A 14,030-nucleotide genomic window follows, 5' to 3' on the forward strand; every position below is an offset into this window, starting at 1 on the left:
GCATCTTCAACATCCAGCTGTAATCTCTGTCTTACAGCAGCAGTGGCTGCATCCTCAGGTGGGAAGGAGGAACAAAGCTACTACAAGATTTAAAACAGCCAGAAAATCAAATTATATTCATCATTATTATACTCCCCTTGAGGAAGGCAAAATGAAACATCTGTGACTTCTGAGGAGCTTAAAATTTTGATCAATGAGGAAAGAGAGGAATGATACTTGAGCTTACAATCAATGACAGAGACTGTAATTAGCTGGTAACTTTATATGATCAAAGATCCTATTGATCATCTGAGAAATCACATTTGCCTCATGTTAGGATCAAGCTGACAACAGATGAATTTCATTCTTTTGTACCATAACTTAGGTACAGAGATTTCTACAAAATTCACCTTATGAAGACTTGTAAGTAGTAATTTGAAAGATCTGTTCTTATTTTTGCTTCACCTCATGGACATTAAAAGGAAGAAAAAATAATATAACCATTTTTTATGTTAATTAATATAATTGTTCAGGTTAATATAACTGTTCAGAACAAGGGCTCTGTCCAAACGAACCTTACCGTCTTTCTATGTAACTGAATCCAGGAATAAAGGTGTTGGAGTACCAAATCACCTCATGATTTCTTTTCCAAAATCAGATAGAAATAGGAATGAATGAACCAGATTCTAACGTGTCAGAGAAGAAAGAAAAAAAACTTAAGAAGGATGAAGTTCTCTCTAGCAGACAAAGAGGGAGTTAAGAACTTCAAGACAAGTCTTGAGGTTTAAAGGTGTTGGGCTCACTAAGAACTAACTGGGTCTCTCAGAAACCATCAGATATGAACAAGAGAGGAAGGACTGACATTTCTTCTTTATAATGCCCTTCCCTTGTGCCTGTCTCCTTTTGCATGTGCAGAACATAGTGACCTCCTTCAAAGACATCTAGTGATGGCTTTTTTCCAAAACATATCCAGTGACTTCTTAGTTAAGGAGGCTAATCCTGCTCATGCTGTTTATTTTCACCTTCAGCACGAATAGGGGCTCTTGTTGAGAGATGCTAACAAGTGCATATAATTTGCTCTGCCAAGGCCAATGCTTCCTCATCGTCCTTCGTCTGTTTCACACTGAATTCAACCTGCTGAGACTGCTATTATTACCTGTGCTCAATGAAAGAAATGTTAGGATCACCTGATACTGCTAATAGCTTCACTTCCACATAACTTCAGTCACTCCTTGTCAAAGAAAAAATTTGGGTACTCAAGTGAAGGCTGAATAGCTGCAGTAAACTTGAAAAATGTGTCAACTTCCTTCTGCAAAGCTTTTTTACTTCTAAAGAAATCTTATGGCCACCAAGGGCAGGCAAAGACAGACAACTTTACTGAAAGACATCTGCAGAGATACATGAGTCAATTAACTTCATGCTCTTTCCAGAAAGCTTCAATACCCATTCCCCATCTTGGTAAGAATTTATTCTTCTACCTAAGTGGAAAAGCAAAAGCCAAACTCAGGGTAGCACAGCTCATGAAAACTACTACACTTGATGCCTTTAAAATGAGTAAATGTTATTTGAACTCGCTAGGAAACACCCTCTCTCAATTTTCAAATTCCTCTCATTATTAAATGGACTTTTTCTCATCACCCTGTATTACAGCAAAGTTCAAAAGCTTCAGCCAGAGAACACGTAAACGCTTTGAGGAAGACCAATTAGCTACTTAACATTCAGATATTGTTTTAAATAAAAAAAAAAAATGTATAATACTTTAAGAAAGTTGTCTTTTTATGTAGGCCTATATATACTTTGTATATATTAGTCTCGTGACTAACAGAGAACTGCAGATTCTCTTTTCAGCAGAAAGAATGTAACACAGAAACACATTCTGTCTTTCTAATGTAGACTGAGTTTAGGATACTCAGTTAGAAAATAAGGCAAACATTCTTCATCTCTTAATGTGATGGTGTGACAAACTTCAGCTGGGGAGGGGAACAAAAACAATGAAACCCAAACATCATACCCTTCAAGTCTACATTTCAGAAGAGGTACAGACTAATTATCGACATTGGGTTTGGGTAAAAGAAGAATCTGTACAGAGAAATACTTTCCTGTCATGCAATGACCACTGGTTTTACTCATGATACAAATATTTTTAACTGACTGACATGGTCAATTCCATTTTATTGGAACTGATCATCTATTTAACAATGCCATGAGCCCACCCACCTTACAAGAGATCTTTCACCTGTATAAGACAGACCTATAAACATATTTACTTTCAAGTAACCTGGATTTTTGACCCTAAAAGGTAAAAGGCTTTATATAAAGTGCTTCATTATTAATTCCACTTACTTTAAAAGAAAACTGAACTGCAGATTCCGGAGGGTAAACTATGAAGTGTCTTAAGGTGAAGCCAAAACCCTGAGATGTCCTCCTCAGCACGACAGTTTTAGGACCAGGCCAAGAGAAAGTTTCTTCCTCCTCCGATGGTGATACAGCTTCACTCTGCTCTTTTCCATCTTTATTTTTGGATGTCTAAAACAGAAAAAGATAAGCAGAGGAGTTTTAATTTGGATCATTGCAAAAGAAAACAAGAGTAAGAATTCTTAGACATTCCTATACACTTGAAAATAGAATTTCTCCCCCTATAATCAAAATAACATGATGACCATTAGTATTTTCGAACGTGTATGCTAAAGCAGCACCCTCTTAAACCATTGCACCTCTGGTCATACTGCACATAGAGAATAATGCTTAAATTTTAAATGAGGTTAGATATTTAAAAAGTCAACATTCAACAATGAAAGACTTGAAGGAACCACAAGAAATGTGTACAGCTTGTATGTTTTATTTGCCTTCTATTTAGAGATAAACATGTGGCTTCCGGGACCCCATTTTTGGCTGTGTGTATCTCACATACGCAAGTACAAAAAAAAAACCCACACATTCTCCTTCTCACACAATTCAGGGATTATTTTCTTGACTAGTACCTCCTTACTTAATACAAGTAAAACAGAACAGGCAATTGGTTAGACTTCTCCAGTAAAACATTTTCTTCTAGTCATATTATGACTTCACCTTTGCTTTTTCCACCCTTAACTATTTTCTCTGAACACTTCAGTATGTAAATTCTAAAAAAGTAAAAAAGTCTCCTTTCCTTTTACAGCCCTACTGCAATCCTTCCTCTCATGCAGAAATAAGCAATCTTGGGTAGGATTTTTTTCCCTATGGATAATTTTATATCCCTATGACTCAAGCAACATATTAAAATATCTACCTTCTCAGATTTATAAAAAGCCTTCCATTTCAACTTTCAAAGTGAGTGCCACACCAGCACTCAAAAGCAGGAGACAAAGAAAGCATGCAAAATCCTATGGCCCTCCTCTAAAGATTCTAGTTCAACGATGCGTGAAACAAATTTAGATACCAGAGCCTATAGCCTATTCAAAGGGCATTCAAACAGAAATAATAGTCGTCTTGTCCTCCAGTAGCTCTGCTGCTGTGGCTCAGCAACTGGCTGATCCGTGTCAGAATTTACTGCTTGGTTTTCTCCCTGTTCTACTCCAAAATAATCTCTTTTGCTTCAGTTTTAGAGCTGGAATCTCAAACTGCAGTGCTAGCTGGCAAGGTGGGCTCAGCCAATTCCAGCCAACATCTATGGAGAAGACAGAATATTTCCACTCTAACCACAAGAGCAACACATATTACAAGGAAAATACTGCAGCTCCTTGGTGAGAGTTAATCCATGAGAAAAACATTTTGCATTCAGGTATGCAAAACACAACACATTTGTCCACAGTTTGTCCTCAGAAACCCACATCTTGCTTGTGTCCAACAGGGAGAACAAATACTAGCAAGTGCTCCAAAGACCAGCCTCCCTGCCTCCAACAACCCTGTTTTCAGCAAGAAAAAAAACATACAAATGGACAGTACAGCCAAACCAAGAAATGGAGCTGCTTCAGGAACAAGAAAAGATGGAGAATCCAGAGCAGCCTGACAACCTGCTCTTCCAAACAGCCTGGAAGAATTAAGGGCAGATTTCGGAAAGAACAGTTATAAATATCAAGGACTATCTCAACCTAGTCTGTCCTCATCTATCATCTTCATTCATGTTTTAAAGCATTAGTGTGAAACCAAAAAGACTCTGCAATTAGATGACTAATGAACGAAAAATTAGTGAGCACTGCAGAACTGCCAAAATGAGAGGCTTGAGCTTAAAGTTCAAACAATGCAAAGATTAGGGTGAAATTTACATAATCCTTTAGCCTAAGGATGGAGTTTGTTATTGAGGTGTTCCTAACCACTCTGTTCAGCTTCCAAACACAAGAGCATTTTATCAGTTCTACACAAATAAATGTCGCTTTTTCAAATCTCAGGACACAAGAAGAAACGAGCCAGTAAGAACATTTTGATCCTAGTAAACTGGCAAAAGAAATAGCTCCTAGTAAAAAAAAATATCACAGGCCTCTAAAAAATGAGAGTGATTTCCTCCATCAAGTGACTCACAGCAACCCATCTATTTAATATTCCCTTGCAATCTTTTGTTTCTCCTCTCAGATTTTAATATGCAACACATGATGCAAAGTTACAAATGATCCAACAACCACAGATATTGAAAATTGTTCACAAGCAACTACCCATAGTTAGAAATAGGTAAACGGCAAGCTTAAATGTAGCACTGAAAAAAAATCTAAGTCTTCAATATACTTCCATCTTTTTTCTAACAAAAACCTCCTTAATTAGTCAAAAAGTAGTTTTACTATGTGCAACAACTGATGACTATAATTTACGTACAGAAGTACTGTAACCTCAGTTCAAAATAGAGCCATAAAGAGAACTGCATTAGCTTTTAGAAACAGGAGTTTCAGCATTTCAGTGTAGCAAGAGAACCTCTAATTTCCTTGTAATTTCATGTAAATTTTAAGTTAAGTTCATGTAAATTCACAAGTTACTGAACTAGAAACCCACAGTCAAATAATTATTTCTTGAAAGAGCACATTAAAAAGAAACAGTGAACTTCATGCCAGCCTTGGACCCCCCTGCAAGGTGTGCCAGCAGGGTAACAGAAAAAACCAATATCAGTAATAAATGTGAGACATGTTCAGTAATAGCAACTTTCAGCCACCACTATGAGCAAGCAAGAATCTGATTTATAAAGAGAATCAACATCTGTTGAGTAACCCTGTGACACTTCCAACCACAGCACACACACCAGAATACCCCTTGCCAAAAAAAGCTTTAAAAAGGAACAAGAAAAGTTCTCAAAAACAAAACAAGGATGCAAGACTGCAAGCAAGAAACAGATGATGTGCAGTACAGGCAAGTATACATGATTGAAGGCAAAGTCCCTACACAGTTTTCCTTGCAAATCAAATATCAAATTACAAATACCTAAGTATCTCATGTCTATAAGGGAAACTGCCTTTTGGGTAGAGTCATTTGCATTACAAGAGATAAAAAATGAATGCTTCATTTTCAAGTAAGATCTAACAAACCCAAGATTATTGTGCCATAGTCCTTACTGCAGATCTGTATGTTTAATTCTCTATAGACAAAATCCAAGTCAGAATGCATACAATCAAGTTCAAGGACTGAAGAATCCCAGGCTACTAAAAACAATTCAAGCATCATTTCCCTGGGGAATTTTTTGTACAAGGTTTCTGCACAAAGTATCTCAAAGCATCATTTCCTGTTCTATGCAATTGCAAGGACATATAACAGATGCCTAAGTGCACTGTAAAATGCATACCTTGTTTTTAATATTGTATTTAACCCTTCCTTCTGAGCAATGAAAGCACCCATGAAAAATCAGATAGCACTATAAAAAACACATGAATCACTGGCAGCTTAACGCACAGTAACAGAATTATGTAAAATCAGGAAGTAGCATTAATGTTTGTAAATAATATTATTTCCAATTAGAAGTCTCAAAGCAGTAGCTTCCCACTGTGTCAGTCTAAAATAACAACTAAAAAAGCTGAAACATCCAGCCTGCATGCTCTCTAAAGCCCCTCTAATTTTTAATCTTCTGATAAATTTATAGACCTGCACTGTACAAGCTAAAAATCCTTATGTGACAGTTGTAGGTAACTGCAATCAAAGCTATAAATAAACAATAGTCATCCTGACTACCTAAACAGACAAATAGGTATGGTCTAAGTTCTGAACACTGTCTTCATAGGTGAAAAATTGTGAACACAAGAAATAACTGATATATTGTTCTATCTATTCTGGAAAAATAATTCAAGCCCTTATAAAGTTGGTATGAGAAATCAATTTATATCTTTATTTTGTATTTAGTACCCAAATTCAAAATTATTTCCAAAGAAATGGGGCATGGGACTGGCATCCAGATTTGCAACTTTTTTAAACTGTTTTGGTTAATGTGTTTTTCACCATACAGAATGCTTCACAAATAAATTATGTAAATAAAAGTCTCATTGTAGATGTAAGGGTTTCCTATGCTACATTTTTCAGAGCCTACATCTGTATTTAAAAAAAAAAACCGAAAACAAACAAAAAAACCCCAACTCTCAAACCAACCAACCAAACCCTCACCACCAGATCATCCAGGGGACTTATCTATCAGTATCTCAGTCACAACATGGAGACAGCCTGTGCTAAGCAGCACCTGCTTCAGCTGCACTTGGCAAATGTTCAACTTTTAGCTGGTCTACCAAGAAAACTGATACCTGATACAGCAGCTCAGCTAGACACATATGCTGAACAGAAAATGATCTGATGCTACCCGATATTACTGATTCAACAGCCATCCTATGATTTTTAGGGATTTTCAGTAACTGCTGACATGACCCAGAGGAAAAAAAAACATAGTTATTAAGCCCTAAAATCCTCCTGGGACACTGGCAGGATATTCCAAATGCTCTAATAATAACTGGACTCACTTGAAAACAGGGGTATTTCTTGTACACAGTCATCTGCTTTCCCCAGGTTTTGTGCCCAGTCACTTATCTCTTAGCTAAAGGCCTTGTTAAATATCTCCTACTGCAGAGAAAAAGGCTTTTCTAGAACAGTCTGGCCTTATTTTAATGTGACAATGATATAGGCTCTTTAAAAAGCTAACAAAGAAGAAATAGGGAGATCTTTTCTGGCTAAGACTACAGAATGTGTAGGAAAACACTTGCCTATAAGGCAGTGATATAAAAGATGATACAATCTTTTCTGAGATACATTATCTCCATCTCATTTGTACAGGAAGGCATATCCAGCACACAAAGACAATATTTTATCTTAGTAGCACCTGGAAAGCAGGATCACTAACACAAGGTGCAAATTGGGTCTTTTCTTTCATTCTTAAGCTAATAAACCAAAATTTCAAGGGAAATGGGGCACATTTATAAAGCCAAATACCAAGATCATGAACTGACAGTCTAAAGATGCAGCAAGGTAATTTCTAATGTGTCTTTAAATCAAACGGGAATGCACAAACAGCATCTTATACAGAAATTATTCCCAATTGAAGAAAAGCAATTACTGACACAAAGGTGACTTTTTAAGCAAATCCATCTTCCAGGTATTCAGAACACAGCATTCTCAAAACAAATAAATTAGCTCCATCACTTTTAGCCTCAGGAAATACATCCATTTCTTACTGAAAAAAAAAAAAAAAAAAAATCACTGCAAAGACCAGCAGGAAACCTGGAACACAGAAAACCCCAAACCCCAATAATTTTAGAATTCTGTGTCCAATACCCACTTGTCCAAACTTCTGACTGACTTCTATGTTTACCAAAACTTTGTAATCTTGCTCTGAATATGTAGGAGGTTGAGAGAGACAGAAATTCAGGCAGGAAATATAACCTGTCAGTATATATATGGACAGTGTCCTTCCCTAAAAGAAGTGTTTCATCATTTTATGTCCTTGAAAGATGGCTACAGAGTATAATCAACAATGTTCTCCAAACCTACATGGATGGTCAGAAATCAGTCTGCTAAATTGGTGAGATACGAGAAAAACCTATAAAAATCCACAATGTAAGATTGTGGATGGTAACTGACACCATAAAAAAAGGCATCTAGAATTTGCAGAAAGCAAGAGGCAAAAAAAAAAAACCAAAAAGTGCCTGAGGAAACACCATTTGAATATTTAACAGCTGTACATGCTAGACTTGTTAAAAAACTCTCAGCTGAATTCCAAAGATGCATGCAGCAGTGCATGCATAATACCAAAGTTGGCCCTTCTTTACTAACATCAAAATTAGCATGCACAGTTAATTAACAAATATCCCAAATGTTTCAGTATTTTTAGAGTCAAACTGGAGCACTCATTTTTGCATACTACTCCAGTGTCACCCGTCATACTAAACAAGCAACAAGGTTAAAAAAATTATTAATATTTAATTTATGTATACATTTAAGCTGACAGCAGATAAATAATAAACAATTTACTGTTCCTACCTACATGCCTCACCTACTTCAGTCCAAAAGTACATCCTTTTCCTTTTCTACCTTTTAGAAATATGAACATTACTCAGGCATGGCTGGGTGTAATCAACGTCTGTCAAAGTGAACTTTGCCAAGAAAAATAAGTCACTGTAAGTTAAAAAAATCCTCTTTTCCTCTCTCCAATAAGGAGCTGAACTCTCAACATAGAACTAAAATGCAATACAGATTCACAGCACAATACACTCAACCTAACCATATATTTATTTATGTGATTGTTGACATTTACTGTGTGATACATAGTGATACACAGTACAGAAATTAGTTCACTCCACTGAGAAAGCCTTTATCTACAGAGTGGCACTCTAACAGCGCTCTCCAAGCTGTTAAAATCAGATAGTTTGAGACAGATGTACTGAAGCACAGAAGAGTTTCCTACCCTAGAACATCTCTAAGGATTCCTCTTTGGAGAATGCCCAGGGAAATGGACCCACTCACCAGATCTGTGACTGGTAGAACAGCCCTCAGAGCACGAGACAGAAGGTATCTGTCTCCTGGCCACTTCAGTGCTATGTATTTAAGAAAGCTGCAGGAAGGACTTGGTTGCTCAGTGCTTGAAACTGCTGAGCCTGTTTTCAGTAGTTACCAATAGGAGGCTGCTTTGTCATGAAACACCTGAAACTGGAAATGCAGATGCAAACAAACCCTCAAAGCTACAGAACCACACTCACCACAAGACAAGATGTGGAGATAAACACAGCCTGAGTCCATATACCTAAAACCATCAGTAGATAGCATTAACTGAGACAGATAAAGCTGGGCTAGTCAGGGCCCTCACTCTGGGGTCACTACTGTCTGGTTTTGGAACCAAGAGCACAGCTCTTCTTCCATGCTACAGTTCCTCATGAGGGGGAGGGGGGGAGGGGGAAGAAAAAACAGTTTCCAGAGGAAGACTTCAGCTCCTAAACTCAGGGAAAGCATCAGCACTCAGAGTCACCGGGGTCCCCATTCATCTTTTATCAGATGAGTGTAATTGTATGCATGAAGAGCAAACTTAACACTTAACATTTCTCTTGTATTGCAGCCGAATTGGATGCACTAACTGGAAAAGGCTCACAGAGGCAAACTGAAGAATTCAACTACCACTAGAACCAGATGCATTATGACCCTTTATCATTGCAAGTGGAGACTTTTACTACAATTAATGGTTCAATATCAAAGAACAGGAAAACAAACAGATTATTAGTGATCACAATAAGACTAGGGGGAAGACAGGCAATGCCATTCCTCCTGTTTGGTGCTTACCTGAGTTGGTGAGTTTGGACTCAAGCAGTCACCAGCAACAGCAAGACGCCCTCCATGACCAGCACTCCCTCTCTTACCACCTTCATGGGTCTTGCAGAGACCCACAATGAAACAACTCAGAGCAAGGGAAGGCAATAATGAGCATCACTTGATGGAGCGACCACGGGTCTAGGTGTGTCCCTCACAGGAGCTCACCTGATCACTTTAACACATCATTATGGCACTAAGCCTGGGTCCTTTTTGGTGGAGTAACCAAACTGAATCCAGGCATGTGTTAAGACATAATCCTAGGAACAAACCTACACATCTTTTAGGACTGTGAATCTCACCCAGATGGAATATAAGCTGGTATAGTTCAATAATAAAGGTAGCAGCAGATGCCTGCCTGCAGCAGAGGTTAGTGAGGATACCAAACTTTGAAATGCATCACAGGACTGAATACTCTAATTCAATAAAGTACGTGAATCATATTCTAAAACCAAGAACAGGTAAGGAGAAAGGCAATTAAGATGGCAATACATGCTACTCCCAATGTATGAAGTAAGTGGGAAATCTGCAACCTTTCAAAACCAAAGCATCTGTGCCAGCATGGCAGATGGCTGGGAGGCACAGGGAAGGAAACAAAATTCTGTCAAGCACCATGCAGGCTACAGAGCTGGCTTGGGCTTGGAATCAGGACAGAGGAATACATGTTTCTGTGTACTTTCTGCCTACTTCTCTACTACTAGCACTGTAGTAAATACAGTCGTTCAAAGGAGAAACAGTATTTTCAGAATAAAGGATTTCAGTTCTCATAAAGGTCAAGGCATACACAGAAAACAAACAGCAAAAACCTCCATGTGTGCATGTTATTATACAACTCAGACCTGCCTTACTGCACTCTACTGTACATGAAAGGCAGCTCTGTAAAGCAGCTGGTGCTCACATCAGTCTCATCACTACTCCAACAAGACCTAAAAAGCAAAGCTAAAGGCTAGCCACAGCAAGGATGATCTCAAAAATGCTCCCTCCATGTGTCTGTTCAAATGAAAATTTTTCAGTTTACCTGGCTCTGGATTAAAAACAGTAACACCCCAAGTGGTTCTTCAGACTGAGCCTAGCTAGACATACTTGCTGGAATGATAGCTGCTTTCAGCTTCCTGGGCCAGGTGAGATTCAGAACGAGTTCTTCTACTTCGAAGTAAGAAAGAGTCCAACTTACTAAGTCTGCCTAGACTTAAAGTAGCTTTTTTCTTTTTCTACACAGCACAAGCTCTAGTTTCCTCATACTGTAGTTCTGATAGCTGGACCTTTTGAACAATGCTCTTAACTTCACCAAAACCAAGATCATTGTCTAGTATGACTACGGCTCCACCACTTTTTAAACAGGATTTTTCCACATTTATTCCCTAATTCCTGAATTATCCACAAACAAACAAACTAGCTTCTCAGATGTCCCTTTAAGTATAACCAAGTTCAGCATATTTCAATTCATTAATCTATCATATGTCTATTTTAGTTCTATACATATATATACACACAGAAAAGTACACCGTGTTGAGTGTGTACATGTAATTGTAGTAGCTTGTACACATCCAAAAAAGGTACTAATTGACTGGTATTCTTTGCAAAGCTAATTAAGTGCCCTTCAGTTCAGATAATATTTTATACAGCCACAGAGTAACAGTCCATTTCAAGCAACAGCACTAAGGCACAGATTAAAAAAAGTATAGAATGAAAAAATTCACAGAACAGAGATGCAAACTATTTTCACAATGTGTTTTGTTTGCATCTTAGATTTTATTATTCATAACAACAAATATGGAGTTCATAATATTATAATTTAGCCAGAAAAACATTAACAACAAAGAGAAATTGAGAGCTTCCTTGTTTTCTTATAGACCCATTAGCAAAAGCCTCCCCTCTTAACAGCTACATCCTTAAACTGGAAAGAAAGGAAACATCTGCAGGGCTGGTAGCTAGCACAACAGCAAAATATCATGTGATCTTAATTTAGCTAAATTGAAAATCTTCCTTCTGTTCTTGTTCTGTCATTGCTTGTTAAGAATAGGAAATTCTCTGTTCTCACCTTACAGTGTAATCTGGATATATTAGAGACAGGAGACAAAGAAAGCATGCTTCTGCTCCTCAGCATTGAAGAAATGTTTGAGATTACTCAGTACAAGATGAAAGAATCTTCTCAGCAGTCTGACAGAAGTGGCAAGAGCACCTTGTACAGTCACCAGCTGTCAGGAGCTGCCTTATACTGCCTCTTTCAACCTATAGGAATTTTTTCATGCCCAAGACTATGAGCTGCCCCATGACCCACTCTGCTTCCTACAGATGGGGAGAGGACAATAACAAACCTCACCTCTGTCCCCAGCTGAGCACACTACTGCAAAAATAGGAGAGAGTTTCAATGAAGTTTTGTCCTGAGGTGACTTTGTACTCTTTTTGCTTTCTAGAATAATCCAAGCTTTACCAAACACATAAGATACCAGACAGTTTCCACTATACTTCCACCACAGTATAAAACCACAAATGCATTTACATGTGAAATAGCTTTGAAGAAGCCTTCAAGAAAACCTAACCACTGCACAATGTAAAATCACCAAAATCACCTGCACAGACCCCATTTCAATAACCTGATGCTCCACAAGTCACTTCATCTGCGTAAGCGTATCACTGTATCTGCTGGAAATTCAAGCTTTTAAGGCTTAAGCTAATTCAATACTGCACTACTGCCATATTTGGCATTTTATTTCATGTATATCAGAAAAGTCTCTTGACCTGCCCAAAACCAAACAGAAGCCTTTGGAAGATCAGGGATTTGATCCAATGTCAAACCTTAAAAACGCGGTTACTGCACGTGGGTAGTTATTCCAGAATTTGACCCCATTTGCAGAAGATTTACCTTGACATATGGGGTGGGAGGAGCTTTAAGAACAACTGTGTGGATCAAAGCTAAAAAACACCACAGGTATTTTAACACAGAGAACATGGCTCAAAACACCACAAAAAAAGACCAGTGTGTCAAGATTCTTTACCTCCCCACATATACAGCTTCCCCTCCTCAAAAATAACCTCTAAATAAATCTACATACAGCTTGAGATACTCAGCCTTAAAGCTTTCTAATACAGTGACGTACTAATAAACTCCTGCAAACTCACTATTTAAAAATAATCTTGGTCTTGTGTTTCAAGACAGGTAATTTCAACACTCTATATAACGTGCAAATCAACACTCTTACTTTTCAAATCCCCGACCTTGGAAGTGAAAAGGCTTTTCCACTGTAAAGGGAAATAAAATAAAATTAGCATACACAGATGCACAGCCACATATCCAAACACCTGAATTAAATTATGATCAACCTCTAAATTTGTAATCTATTGTGCATATATAACAGAGGAAAAAAAGCAGCCTTTTCAGTAAATTACTTGTACAATACAAAGGAAAATGCTTAAAAAAGGAGTGTGAAGTCATTAACCTGAAAAAATAGATTAAATCTTCAGGCCCAGAGATGTCACTAAGAAGATAAAGAAGAGAAAGTTGTACACAGGATTTTCAGTTTAACTGCAAATCCAAAAGCTCCTGAATATTGACTTATGACATGGTCATATGGGACCTGCATATATTTCCTCATAGTTTGCACTATGTATGTCAGTAAGAATGGTTGATATAGGTAGCTACATCTACATTTGTTTCTCTGTCGGGAGGTTGGAGAGGCGAGAGAGAAGAAATCTATTTTAACACAAATCTATTTGCTTATTCAAGAACTACTTGTCTCTGCATGCCTGTTATTGTGGCATGAATAACTTGGCACTGCTGCCAAGTTATTTCCCTCTACTTCTGGACATTACAAAATGTTTCTCCAGGAATGTGAATTTCTACAATGAGTTAAGTCACCAGCTTTTTAATGCAATGATTTTACACTTTTTGCTTAAACTGAAAACAGCACACCCTGCACTGCTACCAAAACAGATTTTTATCATATTGCCTCCCTCCCTCTCCGAGGCAGATGAACAGAAGAAAGAGCACAGTAAGATAACAAATATCGTATTTCAAAACCATTATCAGCTGCAAATATCTCAGCAGAAATGCAGACACCTTTGTTATTTCATCCTCCAAGTGACAGATTTGGAAGACAGAAAAGCATTTTTAATGTTACTGGAGATTCTCTGGAGGAAGGGAAATAGCTGCAGTGCAGCAGCTGCTGCAGTACTGCTGAGTTCTGGGCTTGAACAAAGGTGATACTGGGCTTGCACCACAACATCACATTCTCACACACTGCCTGTAATAATGAGCTCCAGCTAAAAGAACAGAAATCAGACACCTTGGCTGCTAGGTCACTACATAACAACAAACCTTCACA

At 37.8% G+C, this 14,030-nt stretch overlaps 1 protein-coding gene across 4 annotated transcripts in view; it reads right to left on the minus strand.

Annotated features, from left to right (window-relative positions):
- Positions 1–14,030, minus strand: part of ARHGAP21 (Rho GTPase activating protein 21) — a 110,602-nt gene that overhangs the window by 63,127 nt on the left and 33,445 nt on the right. For all 4 annotated transcript variants that reach the window (XM_056483264.1, XM_056483266.1, XM_056483263.1 and 1 more), the window contains one exon: positions 2,323–2,505. In XM_056483264.1, the coding sequence (XP_056339239.1) occupies positions 2,323–2,505 (183 nt within the window). The remainder of the gene's footprint in view (positions 1–2,322; positions 2,506–14,030) is intronic.

The sequence above is a fragment of the Oenanthe melanoleuca genome, chromosome 2, assembly GCF_029582105.1.
Source record: "Oenanthe melanoleuca isolate GR-GAL-2019-014 chromosome 2, OMel1.0, whole genome shotgun sequence".
Taxonomy (NCBI): domain Eukaryota; kingdom Metazoa; phylum Chordata; class Aves; order Passeriformes; family Muscicapidae; genus Oenanthe; species Oenanthe melanoleuca.